Genomic DNA, 17,678 nt, shown 5'->3' with positions numbered 1-17,678 from the left:
TACCACCCACATACGCCTCTTTCTGTCACTCAAATTATCAGGCATTCGCTATTTTGCGAGCACACGATTTTCGGCCGCACTGACTGGTTCGCGCATGCGTATTAAAATCCGTACGCAGTTGTGCGAACATCGGTAGGAACGAACGAGCGGCCGCTTACGAGCAGCTTTGAATCAGGCCCAGAGTCCAATCTTCCTCCGTACGCTACCATCAAGCATGGAAGCCGGCATAAAACACTCCCACGAGATGGAACAGTTCTGCGCGTTCACATGGTCACCATCCAAGCTTGCGAGTGCGATCCCATGCTCAGTAAAAATGACTCTTACTACATAGGGTTACTCAGAAGTTCGATGATAAACCGATGTGCGTCCGATGGCTGCGTCTTCGTGCACAAGGGGGGAATCTGAGACGCCAACTGTACAAATCCCGGAAGCTGCAACCTTTGTATATCTCCGCCCATCCATTGAGTACAGGGATCGCAGCTGCGACGGTATTTGCGGCAGTCTCTAAATTAGGCCCAGAGAGCTCTGTCAACGGAAAGATCAATCTGTACGCACTACTGAACTCCGTCCTTGTGCGTTTGCCTGATCCTGATTCCTATTGTTGGCGCACGCACAGGATGCAGATAACCGCAAGAACCATCCGCATAGTCCAAATCAGAATGGGAAGTAGTTGGCATCCTGGGGGTCGGGATGCCAGCGATGAATATACTGGGGCCAGAATCCCAACCACCGGCATCCTGACAGTAAGTATTAGGGTTTAGAGGAGGGTGAGGTTTAGGGTTATGGGTTCAGGATAGGCTGCGGGGGAGGGGGAGATGTGTTAGGGTTAAGCTGCGGAGCTGAGGGGGGATGGGTTAGGCTGCGGAGGAAAGGATTATTAATAAGGCTCATACACACTAGACGATGTGTGTGATGAGCGATATTGGACGTGGCGGGACCGGCGGGGGTGCCGACATCGGTAAGTGTATACACACTTGCCGATGTTGGCCACGATGAATGGTGGTAAAGGAGGGGAGTAGAGCTATGCTGCATTCGGCAGCATGGCATCGTTAACGATATCCCCAGATTGAGCTGTATATTCAGTCGACGGGGGATATCGTTATCGTCCCGCGGGATCGAGCATCGCCAATCATTCAGTGCATACACACTGGACGATATGAACGATATATCGTTGAACGATATTGTTATGGTTCATACTGTTCACTTTTATCGTCCAGTGTGTACGGCCCTTTAGACTGTGGGAAAGGTGAGTTAGGGGTAGGGTTAGGGTTAACATGCACATCTAATCCTGTCGGGATTCTGACTGTCGGGATGGCACTATCGGTATTCTGACCGCCACCATCCTGTACCCAACCCATTAGAATCTTTGTATGTGAATTGTAGCCCGATGTATTTTTGCCTTGTTTGAAAGTGAACATAGATTATTATAAAATAAAACGGTACACACAATCGGATTTGTTTCTTTTCATAACATTTTTTTTGGTTTGCAGTAATGTACATTCAAAAGAACTGAACATATCTTTTGTATTGAGCATTACAAAATGTCAAAGCCATTCGCGGACTGATGAATACAGATACAGTATTTTCAAAAAACATTTGTCAATGTACAAGTATATGAGAACAATTTCTCCAAGGACGATGATGAACATAGAAAGAAATCAATACACGAGAGTAAACCACAGGTATGCTGTTATGTAACACATTAACACATAAACACCCCAACAAAGAGTTATGTTACTAGCTGCAGATTTTAGAAGAAATGTAAAAAAAAAATATTGGAATCCAAAAAGGATGAAACAAAACTGTGTGTATGTCAATAACACTAGATAACAGGTTGTGAAATCAAACAATATTAGTAGCTAAGCCATATTACATTCTGATCGATACTAGGGGCATATTTATCACAATCCTCATTTCTAACGCGGATGTGATAAATATTTTTCGCCTAAATTCATAAAGGGAATATTCATATTTTTACGTGAATTTACCAATGTACTCTTGCCAGGAGATGGGCTCTGATAAGTGAAGGCAGTGTCATAGCGTAGAGGCTTTCACACTTCTTCCTGGTTCGGCTCCTTGATAACTTACTTAACATGGTTTACTTTATACATGAATATTTCCATTTTTGGGGTTTAGTGGTCCATTAAACGTCCACCTCCAGACATGCCAAGGGAACTTAAGGGTTCCTGGGTATCCTACCCCTGCTCCTGGGATCTTTGGGATGTGCAGATTTCATGATAGAAATGATTTAGGATGAAATATCCTTGTAAAATATGTTTGCAGATGAGTAACAATATTCCATAGTATGTAAACAGGAAGTTGAAAGCCAGGAAGAAGTTCCACGAAATGGAATGCAGAACGCAGAATTTGCCAACATCCGCAGCGCACCAATGATTAATTCTCATATTTATATCCTTTACTTCACCACTAACACGTAACTAAATTTGCAATCTGCTTTACAATACTTTATCATTCTCTTTATGGGCATCTGTGGATGTGAAATTTTGGAAGGTAGGTGATGGCAGGCTAATAACAGCCAATACACGGACACTTGGGGGCGATTTGATTCTACATCATGTTACATAACAGCACATGAAGTACTCGGTGATGTGCTTTGCCCATATCCCCCATATATACCATAGTCCAACACTACTTATATACTTGCGCACCACTTTGGGTGGGTGGGGGAGGGGGGGGGCAGAACATGTGGTATTGAGGTGATGTTGGGGCTCACGCCCCTTTCTAAAGGCACATTACGTGTGTGTTCCCAATATCACATAGAATTGAATGGCCCCAAGCTTTACAATGCACAAAATATGTGTATGAAGGTAACACCTTGGTCATATGGGACAGGATGTACTAAGCATCGTGGTTGATTAACGTGGTATGTACTTAGAATATTGCAAAGGATAGCTCTCCTGATAAGAGCTGTCCTTTGCGATTCAGTTGATTATATTTCCCCTTCATCCTAAGGATCCGGACGTGAAGTGGTTAGGCCAGAAGTGAGGTTCCGTGCCTTCACAGTGCATTTATCTAGTCTCAGCTGGAGTATCTGGCCACCGATAGTAGCAATTTGTCCCTTGTGTGCTCGCTTCACTTGCCACGCTTTGGGCGCGGTGGCTCGCTTCGCTCAGGTTGCTTTTCCCCCTCTATGCCCATGTGGATAGTAACTGATGACGTCAGGGTCCACTCGGTGAAGGGCATCTAGACAATACCTTTGTGATTCCCCCAGCTAGAGGGACTTCCGGGTTTAACACCCAGAAGTCCCTCCAGCGTCCTTCTGCGCATGTGGGTGATGTGAGGAATCCATTCCAGCAGGAGAGGCACCCAGAAAAAGAAGCCTCTAGGCTTCTATTGGGTAACGCCACCTGAAGATGGAGTTACCTCAGGCTTGCAGACTTTCTGGCTGCCCCTTCCCGGGAGGGAGCATCCAGATCGGCAGGACAGGGCGGCGTGACCAGCACAAGGAGGCAGGGCCGGCCAGACTACGAGTATTTGTGGGTGGAGCTGGGGGCGGAGCCACGCAATCATGTTATTTTGGCCCCACCCTCGCTATACAATGCCGATATTACAGGCATTGTGAAGCAGGAGGCGAGGCCAAAATGCTGCGATTCAGAGTGAATCGCCTCACCCGCCCCCCCTCCTGCGTGGGTTTCAAAGGTAATTGAGGGTGGGATAGGAGAGGTGGGCGGCAGCTGGGAGGATTGCCTGCCTTCCTTGGGGGTCGGGAGAGGCACCCATTTTTGGGGAGGCTCCCGACCAAACGGGAGGGTAGGCAAATATGGGTTACCTACTGAGATGATTCATTCCGGTGCTTAGTACATATGGGGTATGTGGTAAAACCCCCGAAAACTAAATTTTTGGGGCTTTTTACTGCATTTTCCCCTTTAGTACATCCCACCCATGGTCTTTAAAACCTTAAATTTAGTACCCTGTACTACAGTAATGATGATTATATCATAACGCAACCGACTTTACAGATTCTGAGGCAAAATATAGACTCAACTGTAGTAACTGTATTTCTCTCAAATTAAAGGCAGTGACCATTAAAGTCAACCATTTTGTTGGGCTCAACCAGTACTTGTGAGGCTGCTGCCTATCAGGTCACTAGAAACTAGCACTGAGGCACTTCACTCAGAAACTCTGTACCTTGTGCCTCAGTAATGTCCCTGGGTCCCTAGTGAATTATTATTTACAATAAGGGGTATATTTACTAAAGTGCAGGTGTTTAGAAGTGGAGATGTTGCCCATAGCAACCAACCAGATTCTAGCTATTATCTTCTGGAAGGTGCTAGATAAATGTTAAGTATAATCTGATTGGTTGCTATGGGCAAAATATCCACTTCTAAAAACCCGCACTTTAGTAAATATACTCCTAAGTATCAGTTCAGTCTTTTAATTTAAGATACTGTTGTTCCTGAAAATAAATTCTTAGAATAAAATTCAAAGCTGAGGTAAAACGGGCCTCACCAACAAGAGAAATGAGTAACAGTGCCCTTTACAAGAGATGAAAACAAATAAACACCTTTCATTAATATGCGTAATGCCAAAATGCACTCTTTATATTACATCCAGTGACCTAAAATATTTATTTCTCTCTATGTGAATGGTGCAAACTTTACAAATTAAATTAGTTTTGCCAAAAATAAAGGCTAAGCAATGCAGAGATTTCATTCCTGATATTTTAGATTTTTCATTTATCTTGCACTGCTATGTGAGCAAAAATGAGCAATGTTTTCCGTCCCGGGTTAACTTGCTAGCAGGAGAGGTACTATAGCGTCACTGGTAAATGTTACAGAATCTTTTCTGCACCACTACACCTGCACCAGTTATAAAAATAAGAGCACCAGAAATGATGGGTTATGCTACCAATATAGGCCCGTATTCAATTTGGAGCGGGAAAAAGTTTTTGCATGTTTTTGGCGAAAACTTTTCGCCGATGACGTCATTTCCGCCTGTTTTGTTTTTGCTCCGTATTCATTTTGGAAGACTTCCGCTTAGGCAGAAAGTCAATGCAATGTAATAGGCGAAAAAGTTTCGCCTATGAATAGCAGGCGGAAAAAAGTACAGAATTGGGGTTTTGGGGTGCAACGTTGCCAGAACCCCCGTGCAGCCTTCAGACAGTCCCCCAAAGGTAAACTGTGTCAAAACATTTTTAAAAAAACACTTAAGAACACCCCCCCAAAAAAAAATTACTTTTATTTTGGGGGAGAAAAAAAAAAAGTTGGGGGACAAAGTTAAAAACTAGCGAACTTGACTCTGGGGGGTCCCCAAGTATGCCCCAGGTATTTTTTTCATTGCAGGTGCTTGCGGAAGGTGGATTTTTCACGATTTTTTCAACTTCACTTTAGCAACTTTAAAATATGCTGACCACCCCAAATTTGCTGGGATAAGTTATTTTCTGCAAAAAATACTCCTGAATACTATTCTGCACCACGTATAGAAAAACGCTATTTAGCAGCTATTGAGCCAGTTTAAAAACACCAAATACCTTCAGCAAACCAAATCGGGGGGTACCATAGTGAACCCCCATGTCAGAGCATCTTTTGGGGGGACTCAGGCTGATTTCCCCAAAACTGACAGTACTTTCCGCTTGTTTAAGTTTCGCCGGGTCCCGTTTTTGCCTACTTTCAAATTGAATACGGCGATACGCGGGCACACGCGCGATACTTTTCTGCCTGTCCGGGAGGCAAAAAAGTATCACGGCTGAGCTCAAATTGAATACGACTCATAGTATCTAAGTGATAAATTGTGCAGTAAAACAGTCACTGTCTAAACATTTCTTTACATGTAAACGGGGTCAAAGTGTCATGTCCAGGCTTCAGGACATACCTTCTTCTACAAGTTCAGACTAGATTTAATGGTCACTGTCCCTTTACCCTCCATCACAGAAATATCTCAGGAATTTTAATGGGACAATACTAATTATCCAATTTTTATTGAGTCTTGTTTTTACAGCTACCAGAACAAGGTATAGCTTCCAAAATTCTGCAATTTACTTACATTCACGTTTGTTATAGTTACATACACAAATTTGAACCATCATGACTGAATCAACATCTTTAGTATTTTGAGGTCACGATCACATTTTAAAATAAATATGTGTATAATTTGACAGTGGAGGGAAATGCATACAGCTTATTTAGTAAATAGAACTTGGCAGCGGCCTTTTGCTTAATTAATTATTAAAGACGCCAAAGTGCAAATTAAAATGAAAACAAAAATTCTAAAATCGTTGTTATGGCAAAAAAAACTTTCCATTGCATTTGCAGTAAATTTGAGTAATTTCATAACATGGTGCAAAATATCAATACTGTTGTAACCTGTATCAGCCTTCTGGTACCTCAGCAGATCTGGGCAAGAGCGCTTCCAAGGTAAGTATGCTTTGTTCTACAGCCTAAACTTCTGGTTGGAGCTATCTTTTAATTGAAGACAATGACAAATTAAATGTATTGAGTAGTTTGGTGAACACATAAATTCCTACTGACATTCATCTTTTACACCCCAACTTGACCGGGTCGACAAATGCTCGGTGGCACAGTGGTTAGCATTACTACCTCACAGCATTGAGGTCACGGAGTTCATAATAATTTCTAGTCATAGGCTATATGTGTGAAGTCTGTATGTTCTCCAGTGGGTTTCCTCCCACGTTCCAAAAACATACTGGAAGGTTAATTGGCTTATGACAAAATTAATATATGTACGCATGAATGTTAGGAAGTCCCTAGCATTCATGTGTACAAACATATGTAGCATCTGATTGGGTCCCTAATGGGGATCCAATCAGATGCTGTCATTTTTTACAATGTGCTACTACTAGATAAATGATAGCTAGAATCTGATCGCTATGGTTGATACCTCCACTTGTCCTCCTTAGATGGTTTGATACATCCAACCCCTTAGAGTATAAGCACCAATGATATGAATGACTTTTGTAGCTTCTGTACAGCGCTGCAAAAATTAGTGGCACTTTATAAATAAACAATAATGGTCTGTAGACTTCTTCAACCACTTACAAAACCCGGGTGGCTTCAAGTGAGCTCTGTATACTCCCCTTTTAGTTCATAAAGATATGATCATACTTTTTGATATTTTAAATCTCCTCTCCAGGAGAAGCCTGAAGAGGAATTGCAGCTCATCACTGAGGGGGTGTAGCTAGGTGCTTCGTGTCACCGGTATCCACCCCCCATTGCATCATACTGCTAATTGCACGTCTAAAAAAAGTGGGTGGAGCCAAAATGACAGGATTCTCTCCCTCCCCACTGATCCGCAGTTCCTGTCATTACACTCCCCATCCGCACCCACTAGGAAATGGCGAGATGCGGGAGATCCATCCACTCTACTGAGGGTCTGGGGGACTACCCGGAAAATTGTATGTCTACCGGACCTTCCGGAAGAGTCAGTATGGAAATAGCAGAAGCATATGAGCCAAGCTGCGCCTTGCAGTGGTTATATCTGCACCCAGCCTGATCCGCCCATTTTCCAGCTTACTGTGGCCCTGATTCAGAGACGGACGCTCTGAAAGAGAGCTCGCTCTGAATCTGGGCGTGTTTTTTTTGTTTGTTTTTTGTGTGGCCTCCTGGCTGCTCGCATAGCTGTGGGTGACCACCCACAGCTATAGCGAGCGGCCAGGATGATGGTCGCGATGGTCAAGACCATCGCGACCATCGGGCTTGCGACGAGACCCTTGTGGTAGGGTCTCGTGGCCGCAAGCCCCAGAGAGCTTCTGGCTCTAATAAAGCCGGAAGCTCTCCCACTGAATCAGGCCCAGTGTACATAGTTGTATGTGTGGCTCACACAGGAAAACACTTGCTACACTGTTGCACTGTGTCAGTAATAACCCCATTGTCTGGCCATTTGTTACGCTGTTTGCACCATGTTAAATAAAACTCGTACAAGACTGTTGAAACTATTACCTTAGTGTCTGCAATGATCTCATTGGCAGCACACGTTTGTAAGAAACCTTTTAATTATTTGAATTAATATAAAGTTTATTTCCCAAACAAGCTTTTGCTTTGCACATAAAGAGAACACCGTAATTAAAAGTTCTTATAATACCACCCTGCCCAAGACTAGTAAACTACAAGATTGTTCCAAAGAAAGCACCATTTATTAACTATTTACCAACCAGTACCTGATCATCAGCCACTTCTCCTATCGTAGAGGGGAGCTTGCAATCCATTCATGTTCTCAGGGCCTGATTCAGCAAGCAATGCAAGTGAGAGAACGCACGCACTCAGCCGATGTTTTCCGCACTGTACATACAATGCGTGTGCGTATACTACCAACTGCGATGGAAACTGCATGTGCAGAAGCCACACAGACCCAAAGCAGAGTGATTGACAAGAAGTGCCGTTTGTGGGTGGTGACGGGGAGTGGTCGGGCGAACACAGGCGTGCCAGTGCGTTGCAACGCCATTGCAGGGGCGTGCATAAATTAGCCACTGTTGTGCCGCACGCAGCCGGGCGTCTCTCTGCGTGCAGGAATCTCTCAACTCCTGTGGCAGGGTCAAGTCTACCACTAGTGTGCGTATGGTTCGATGGTTTGCGAGGTGACCAATGCTTCCGCTAACTTGCAGACTACTCAGCCTGTACGTAGAGAGAGGTGGGCGGAATTGACTTCTGATGGGTGTATGTAGCTTTGTGCTGTGATTACCGTGTGTATGCATGATTCGCATCTACACACACGCACCGGGTGCGTGCAAATGCAACATTGCGTTGCTTGCTGAAACATGCCCTCAGTGTTTTCTTGTGCTAATATAGAGAATGGGCAGACAGCCATCCTGTCTGAATATTCAATGCAAGAGGAGGCAAAGCACGGAAGTTGGAGAATAATTCCGTCTCCTGCAGCAGGAGAATTAAAGAAGTTCCCATATTAGATAGCCCCTGTACTAAGTCTTCTCTCTTCCTAATAAAATAACTATGATACTATGATAGGGGTCACACCTGTAGGTCCCCTTACTATTCACTCTGTTCAGCTGGGTATCAGTACCCCCATACAGCCGGGACAACTGCCGATCACCTGGTCGGGTACCTCTGTAACAGGGTAGATCCAACACTGAGGGGTATTACACCATCTAAAAGAGAACAGACTTATCCATAGCAACCAATCAGCTTCTGCCTATCATGTTATAGTACAGTATGTACTAGATAAATGATAACTAGAAGCTTATTGGTTGCTATAGGGAACGGTACTTGTGTACTTTACGGACTCAGGGCCCGATTCAGACCCGCTCGCGAGCGCACAGCGCTCGTAAGTGTGTCGATGGTCCCCCACTGCGCATGCACGAGACCCAGCCAGCGACGGGCGCTCCGTCGCTACGGGTCTCGCACCAAAGCGGGGTGGCTGTCGATTTTGATTGACAGCTCGCCCCGTTTTGGAGGCGGGCAGGGGGGGTGGCTGGCCAAACAGAGGCGTTCCCAAAGGAACGGCTGCCGTTTGGGGGCAGCCTCAGTAGTGAGCTTAGCTCACTGGGGCTTGCGATGGACAAGACCCTACCGCAAGGGTCTCGTCGCAAGCCCGATGGTCGCGACCATCGTGACCGTCACTTGGCCGCTCGCAAAAGCTGTGGGTGGTCACCCACAACTTAGCGAGCAGCCAGGAGGCCGGCTAAAAAAAAAAAAATGCCGCCCTGATTCAGAGCGAGTGCGGGCTCTGAATCAGGCCTCATTGCAGAGAAAACCCAATGAATGTTTTAAATGGTACTTGTGTACTTTACGTACACAAGTACCGAAAGTTGTCCCCACCTAAAGAAAAAATTTGTCCCCTCGCAGGCTCGGTGGCTCGCTATGCTCGCCACAAGGTTATATTTCCCCCCTATGTCCACTTGGATGGTAGGGAATGACACTGGACACTGGGAATGACACTGGCTGATGACATCAGGGTCCTCTCCGTGAAGGGGATTTAGACATTACCATGATGATAATAATGAGTGTAGGACACGTGGGTTCTCTCTGCAATGAGTCCGTAAAGTACACAAGTGCCTAGGGAACTTCACCACTTGCCCTGTTTACAAAGTTTGATACATCTCCCCCGGAGGATCTAACGTGGGATCTCTCTTGCTGTAGTGACAGCTGAACAGACTCTAAAGTAGTTGTTTGACAGGGGTCCCGGCCCGGTTATAGTTAGTTCAGAGACCGTGCTGAATAGTGCATGGTGTGTAGGACCCCTGTTGTTGGATGCTGAGAGTTAGTAAAGTGGTTATTTAATAAAAATCCCTTATGCTGGGTACACACTTTTCAATATATTGTTTGTTAGACCGACAGACGATACATCGCGGGTGCATCCGCAGGTGTGTACACCCAATATGTCTGCAGCATTGCTGATGCCAAGATATATCTGAAAGATAAGATATATCAGTGCATATCTGCATGTGTGTACGGACAACACACCGACCACCCATACACTCACTGGAGGGACCACCGACACTGACATTTCAACAGGGCAGGAAAATTTAAATGCCCGTACAATTGTGATGTCAGGCCAAACATATCGAGCGGCCAGTTGGTAAGTGTGTATACTTTAGCTTACCAATCGGCCACTATGATGGTGGATCGGTCTGCTGGCCGATCCATTGTTAAAGTGTGTACCCAGCTTAAAAGACTCGATCACACGGGATGGGGAAGGCCTGCAAACTAGTTACTAAGCGCTATCAAGTCACAGACATATCTTCATCCTTTCACGATCCTGAACAGATGCAATAGGATGGGTGGAAAGAAAAATAAATACTCTTCCCTAAATTAATTCAACAGATCTATTACGGAATGCGAAGGATTTAAGCGTCAGACTCTGTACATCCTGAGGTAAAAAGCTACTCTGCCACCTCAGAAGAAAATGAATAGTGAAAATAATTTTACAGCAGTAATAATAATAATAATAAAGTAATAATCAGTCACTTCAAATAGAGACACATTTACAGTCCCATTACAGAGCAGGAAAGTGCTGATTATATATCACGTAGCAGTCAGTAACTGTCAAACCGATTTCCGCTTGCGCACTGCCCGATGCTCTAAGATACACAAATCAATATCTGACTTTGTGTGACAAGTCTGCGGTAATTATACTGTAATCCATTAGAAAGAGGAAAACCCAAATACCAAAAAAATACAAAATATATTAATACTTTCCATCAACAGCTGTAGTGGATAATTCATTGACAAATTAGTGTTGTAAAGAATAGTTAAAGGGTCTCATTATCTTTCAATGTCAACTGATTCTCCTCTCTCCTGTAAGCAAGATGTAGGGAACACATTGGGGCATTGGTTTAGCAATTGTCATCCATATTTTTTGGCTTTTTAATGAAGCGATAAGACCGTCAAGTGGCTTTTTTTTTTTTTTTTTCTTTTATGTTGTTCAGTAGGGCAATATTATCCATCCCTGCAATCGATATAGTTTCCTTTGATCCAGAAGCAGATCTGCGCATATTTAAGAGGCGTTATGCGCACTGCTACGTTAAAATCCTGCTTGTCGCCATTTTTGTCCACCCACTGATGACCCGAAAATACTCCAATGATCTTCCGCTCCCATTTCTGTTTATCTCTCCTCCACATCCGAATGTAAACCCCGGAACCACTGGCGCCAGGCTGGGCGTCACATTGCTGATACAATAGGTCATACGTTTCGTCCTTAACATCGCAGAAGCGGTATACTAGGTCCCCAGGTCTGTCGTTGTCAAAGCCGGAGAAGTGGATTTTTCCACCGGGCAGCTGGCGACCAGTTGGACTTACGCCAATCATCATGAACTTTCTCTTGTGGGTTTTTTTGAGTTCTAGCAAAGCGTAGTCGTAATCCATGCCAATGTCATTGACGTTGCCTTTAATCCAACCTTTTGGCACATGCGTCCTTTTCACCCGAATCCACTGGAATTTCATTTTGTCTTTGTTTCCAGAATGTGTTTGGTTGAGGCCTTTACCTCCATCTTTGGTCTTAGGTTTTAAGAACCCCACTCTCAGCTTCTGCGCTCCTTTCACGTAGCTTTTGCCGTCATGGATGCAGTGGGCGGCAGTGAGGACATGTTTCTCTGCAACCAACGTGCCCGTGCAGCCCGTGGATAACTTCACAGATGTTGAAAAAGGATAATTGTTTAAGAAGTTCTTTCCATGTATACTAAACCTGTTGTCAAATCCGTAGATCTGCCTTTTATGGCGGGACTTGCCGTCACCTTTTTCGGACTCAGCCCCTTTGGCAAACACATAAATCCCGACTTCGGTCAAGGTACGGCTCCCGTTGGCATACAAAGTTTCATAAGCCATGTTATCCTTTAGATCCTCGTACGTAGGCATTGGGTGATGCTTGTGGCAATCTGGACCACAGGAGCTTGGAACATCCAGCCTTGTGACAGCATCAAAGTGGGCTTCGTCTAAACCAGTCGTGTACTGGGGAAGAATGACCGGAACCTTATAGGTGGGCCATGTGGGCTTGGAATTATGGTTGTGAGGCTCCACACATGATACCAGAAACAGGAGGCCACAAACTGTAGACACTTTCTTGGCCATCGTTACTGCATCTGCAGGTAGAGAGAGAGATAAATTAGTTGGAATAAGTTTAAGCAAGTAAGACAAAGTTTATCAAGATATTATAAAGCAGTCAGCTATTTCCAAAAAAACGCATTGCTTCATTTATTAAGGAGGCAGAAAGTGAGTACAGAAGGATTAAGCGGAGGTCAAGGATTCTTTCGGTAATATTCCTACGTGGATGCGTAGTTATTTTCTGTGTCTTCCCGGGAAATACCGTCCCTCAGCCAAATTAGGAGAGTAAATAGTTACTGGCATGAATATCCCCACAGGGAACCTGCTGTTTCATCATGAGTTACCGTCTCTACATTCCTTCACGTAAAGTAATGTTAATATAGATGTGTGAAGGGTCTTTATTCTTCTATGGGCCACTAAATTGGTGTAGCATTACTTCTTGCAGGTCTGTAGCCCCCATAGGGGTCTATTTATCAAGCAGTGTGGAGAAATGGACCAATGGAACAGTTGCCCATAGCAACCAATCAGCTTTGAAGTACCATTTATCAAGTTAGTCTATGAAATGATAGGTAGGAGCTGATTGGTTGCCTTGGGCAAATTCTTCACTGGTCCATTTCTCCACACTTTTCGCTGCTTAATAAATAGACCCCAGAATATCTATATTTTATGTATCTTTGAGGCAAAAAGTTCTCCTAAGATATGGTGTGATGGAGCAAGCGACCAAACTGTCCAGCAAACGTGACTCATTGTCGGAGGCAGAGGGCCGGGTTCAGAGGTGAACGCTAATGCAGCCGGTAAGTGCGTCCCTTTCTGCAGCACGACTGCGTCTTTTAAGATAATGCCGCAGCCAACGATATTCGTACAGAGGAGCCCACCAGCTGCGGCATTAATCCGGCGCTCTGCATAGTAAGACGCCCCATCCGTCGTATCATCCAACATGCCCTATGGAGGGGCAGAATTTCCGTCTGAACATGGCCGCCGAAATCAGTGCAACTGTGGAAAAAGACACAGTCTCTGACCGCGGCACGCTTGCGTCTGGCTAGCTAACCCCTGTTGCAACCCAGGAATCCCCACTGAAATTGTCTATCTTTACGTCTAAATTCGTTCTGCATCCCCGGCGGTAACTATCGGAGTGTATGCGCAGTGTGACTCTGATGTTTGCGCAGACTGAAAAAAATTGTCCACTTGCGTCCGACATCGACACCGCGCCCACCTCTGAATGAGGCCCAGAAGTTTCTGGATTAGTAGGAAACATTAATTATCCAAGTCAATTTGAAGGAAATTCTACTAGTTCTGTATTCATACCAAAAATCAGCCCAGCATCAGCAGTTCCTGCTTGTGTTCCAATATTTCATAACCTGCAAATCTGGACAGTGGGCCTAATTCAGACCCACTTGCGAGTGTCCTACGCTCGGAAGCAGGTCTGAATTAGGCCCACTGTCCAGATTTGCAGGTTATGGTGCCCTAATGCGCATGCGCACGACGGAGGGAGCTCCGTCATGCGCATGCGCGAGACCCGCATAGCGACAGCCAAGCTGTCGTTCCGGGTCTCGCACCAAAGGGGGTGTGCTGTCGATGGTGACTGACAGCATGCCCCCTTTGGTGGGCGTGCCGGGGGCGTGGCTGCCAGACAAAGGCGTTCCCATGGGAACGCCTACCGTCTGGGTTCGGCCCCACTGACATCAGTAGTGATGTCAGTGGGAGTGATTTTGGCTCTGATAGAGCCAAAATCACTCCTGGGCTTGCGGCAGCGAGACCCTACCGCAGGGTCTCGTCGCAAGCCCGATGGTCGCGATGGTCTTGCCCATCGCGACCATCATCATGGACGCTCGCTATAGCTGTGGGTGGTAACCCACTGCTATGCGAGCGTCCATGAGGCCGCTCCAAAATGAGGTAGGAGGGCCCTGATTCAGAGCGAGCGCTCTGGTCAGAGCGTCCGGCTCTGAATCAGGCCCTGTGTCCACTTTCACAATTGCCCAAAGGCATGTTTGCTATTAAAGCAGCCATCAATTTTATCTTTCATCCACGGCCACTCTGCCCAGTCTCCCCTGCTCAGATACACAAACGACCTATAAGGCTAATGACAGAGGTTCCATTATATGACAATTGCCTGAACCCTCCTAACTATAGCAAACTGTGGGGGGTCTCTGCTGGGAGGGGCCCTCACCAAAGTCCTATTATACTGAGAGGTTCACTAATTAAGGTGTAAAACTCCTTTGCCAATCCGTTGCTCAACATGATAACCTGATTACCAAGCAGTGGCCTGTCTGTTGATTGACAGCCAGGCCACTCACAGCCAATCAGCGGCCGCTTACTATAGTAGCGCCCGCTGATTGGCTGGCGGCCCTACAAGTGCAGAAAACCTTGTGGGTTCTGTCACTTGCGGGGAACAGCTGTATGTGTAATGTATACACATATAGCTCTTTACTGTCCGGTATGGCTCTGGATTTTTTGGTTTGTTATGGTAAAGGCCCGGGGGAACCTACTGGAGAAGAGGACCGACCTACGCCAAGGGGTAGCTATTTAATTTTTTTTTTAAACAGCGGGATGCTACTGGAGAAGAGGACCAAACACCGGGGACAAAGTGAGTATATGTGAGTATTAGTGTATGTAATAAAATTTTACTTTCAATGGTGTGTGTACTGCATTTATTTTAATATATATTTGTTACATGAGGACTACAGGCACCAGCGGGCCCTTAATGCCTGCATGCTGGTACTTGTAGTTCCACAAGTACCGGCATGCAGGGAGGCTTACTGGGATCTATAGTTCTCCTGGAAAATCTATATTAGTTTTACAAAATGAATTAACACTATCAATCCCGCATCCACCACCCAGGGATGCAGGGGATACCACTGGACTTCAGTCCTTGCCTGGGGTACCTTGAAGGGGGGGGGGGTGACCTGTTTATTGGTGGGGTCCTCACTTCCCTGGCCTGGGCTGCATCATTACACCCCCACTAGTGGAGGCCGGTGCTGATTCTAAATTTACAGGAGACCCCTACGCAATTTCTTCCCTGTATTTATTGAACCAGGACTTTCTCACAGAGCCCAGTGCTAGTTCATTAAATACGGGGGACCCCTACACATTATGTATCCCATATATTTTTAACTAGGACTGGCTCAAAGAGCCTAGGGTTGATTATGCTTTGGGTTGGGGGTTCAACGCCATTTATTTATTTTTTTACATTTAGCCCTTTCTTTTGTTTTTATCACACTGAGCTGTGTATGTTTCTGATAAACACGCAGGTCAAGAGGTAGTCTATTTAAAATTTCTATTTTTGGACCGAGTTTGCTTAGTTTACCCCCGTGATTACAATCACATTCTTTGTAAATTTTGTGTTGTATTCTTGTCTATGGAAAGTACTTGCGAGTTTGGCCAATGGAGTATTTATTTCTATGTGTGTTTTCAACCGTGTTTTGCAGAAAGTATCATGATTTCATACCCGTGTTTCACTTTAATTCACACCCGTAAATACAATCTTGGACCAACTTGATTTTTTAGTAAATTGACCCCTTATTATGTATTAAATAAGGAGGCATATACTGTAACACTGATACTTCTCTTATGAAGCAAATACTATTTTATAAACATATTAGGGGGGAATAATGGTTTACATTTATTAAGGGAGAAATATTAATTATTATTAATTATTACATATATTAATTATATTAAAAGTTCAACATTAATGAATCATTAATTGTTGTTTAAAAATGTTTTTCATCATGGGGAAGCAGTTATTATTTTATGATGTGGGTACCATTTATAAAGCCATAAAATAATAAATGCTTTCCAAGTCATTTAAAAACATATGTAAAAACACCAAAGAACAATCAATTAATATTGCCCCTTTAATATAATAAATTATATGCTCTCTAAATAAAATTAAGCAAAAATGTTCCCACTAATATATTACTAAAATAATATTTCCCCCATAAAAAAAATTATCATTGTTACAGTATCTGGCTGGGGTACTTAGTTAATACATAATACAGTTAGTGCCCTCATTATAAGCTTAGTGATTTCTCTCCTTCTGATTGTTTGATTGATAGCTTCAACAGCAGTTTTTCGAGCACTCAAACCCTGTCACCGCCGTCTCATTAATACCCCTCTTACACCAGAGCAAAAACTTGGTTTTTTGCTCAATCTACCCGGGTCGCAGCTCAGTGTAAAAGGGTCCTTGAACAATAACCCGGGTCAAGTGACCCGGCAATCCAACCCACTTTTTATGACCTCACAAGTTTAGCAGGGCAGACTCAGGTTCAGTGTGAAGGGGGCTGACCTGAGAATAACCCAGATCGATGATGCTGTGTAAACGGTGTCTGACCTGGGTGGGAACCATGTTTGAAAACCCAGGTTGGACCCGGGTTTTTGGTGGAAAAGAGGTATTATTTATTCAGGCATGTTGGCGGTTTTTCTGCAGTTTCTAAAGCCGATGCTTAGTAAATATATAGGGTTTCTATACTTTTAATGGTGAAAACATAGATGATGAGCCAAAGTTACTTTATTTTCTAAAGTATGACTTCCCGCCAATAAACCTGAAAATCCACACCCGACCTTAATAAATATACCCCATTCTCTCAAATCGTAGTTAACCTTGAACACTGCAGTTACAAAGTGAGCCTGCAGAGGGCATTATCCCATGGTGTAATAATACCAAACTATTATTCCTAAATGACACTAGGAAATGCTCCAAAACCATGCCAACTTTTTCTTTGCATGACTTCACTTTATTCCTGTGGTCATCCAGAATCCTGCGCACTTCAAGAATGCTGACACATGTTTTTATGGCACACTCATGCTGTCACAGAAGAATGCGGTAACACTGAGATTTGATGACTCTCATAAAGTTAGCAACATAAAAATTTCAAATAAAAACACCTGAGGGTTTGTTCACTAAGCATCTATGCAGACATTTGTTTTTCATTTCAAACTTTGGCCAAGATCGGTCAGAGCCAGTTGCTGAATGGCTATGGGATTCTGCACTGTAGAACAATAACCATCCACAATGGCAAACGCAGGATTCCTAGAGGGGGGTTTCCAAATGCTTAATTTTAGAGTGAGTGTGGCCAGTCCATGAAGAGGACATAATTAGCACATAACCAGATTTAATATGCGTCATACAAAGTGTATTGTGTGTGATAATTCCAGCCTATACAGGACCAGTGATCACAGTAAGCCATTAGATACGGCAGTAGGGCCATCCTGCCT

General features: G+C 44.4%; 1 protein-coding gene across 1 annotated transcript in view; it reads right to left on the bottom strand.

The window, feature by feature from the left end:
• Positions 1-1,486: 1,486 nt before the first annotated feature.
• PRSS23 (serine protease 23) overlaps positions 1,487-17,678 on the bottom strand; it is a 51,885-nt gene continuing 35,693 nt past the window's right edge. The window contains exon 2 of the mRNA XM_088449043.1: positions 1,487-12,505. Within this exon, the coding sequence (XP_088305169.1) occupies positions 11,367-12,494 (1,128 nt within the window). The 5' untranslated portion in view covers positions 12,495-12,505 and the 3' untranslated portion in view covers positions 1,487-11,366. The remainder of the gene's footprint in view (positions 12,506-17,678) is intronic.

The sequence above is a fragment of the Taudactylus pleione genome, unplaced genomic scaffold, assembly GCF_031769625.1.
Source record: "Taudactylus pleione unplaced genomic scaffold, aTauple2 ptg000478l, whole genome shotgun sequence".
Taxonomy (NCBI): Eukaryota; Metazoa; Chordata; class Amphibia; order Anura; family Myobatrachidae; genus Taudactylus; species Taudactylus pleione.
This window is presented reverse-complemented; position numbering and strand designations above follow the sequence as displayed.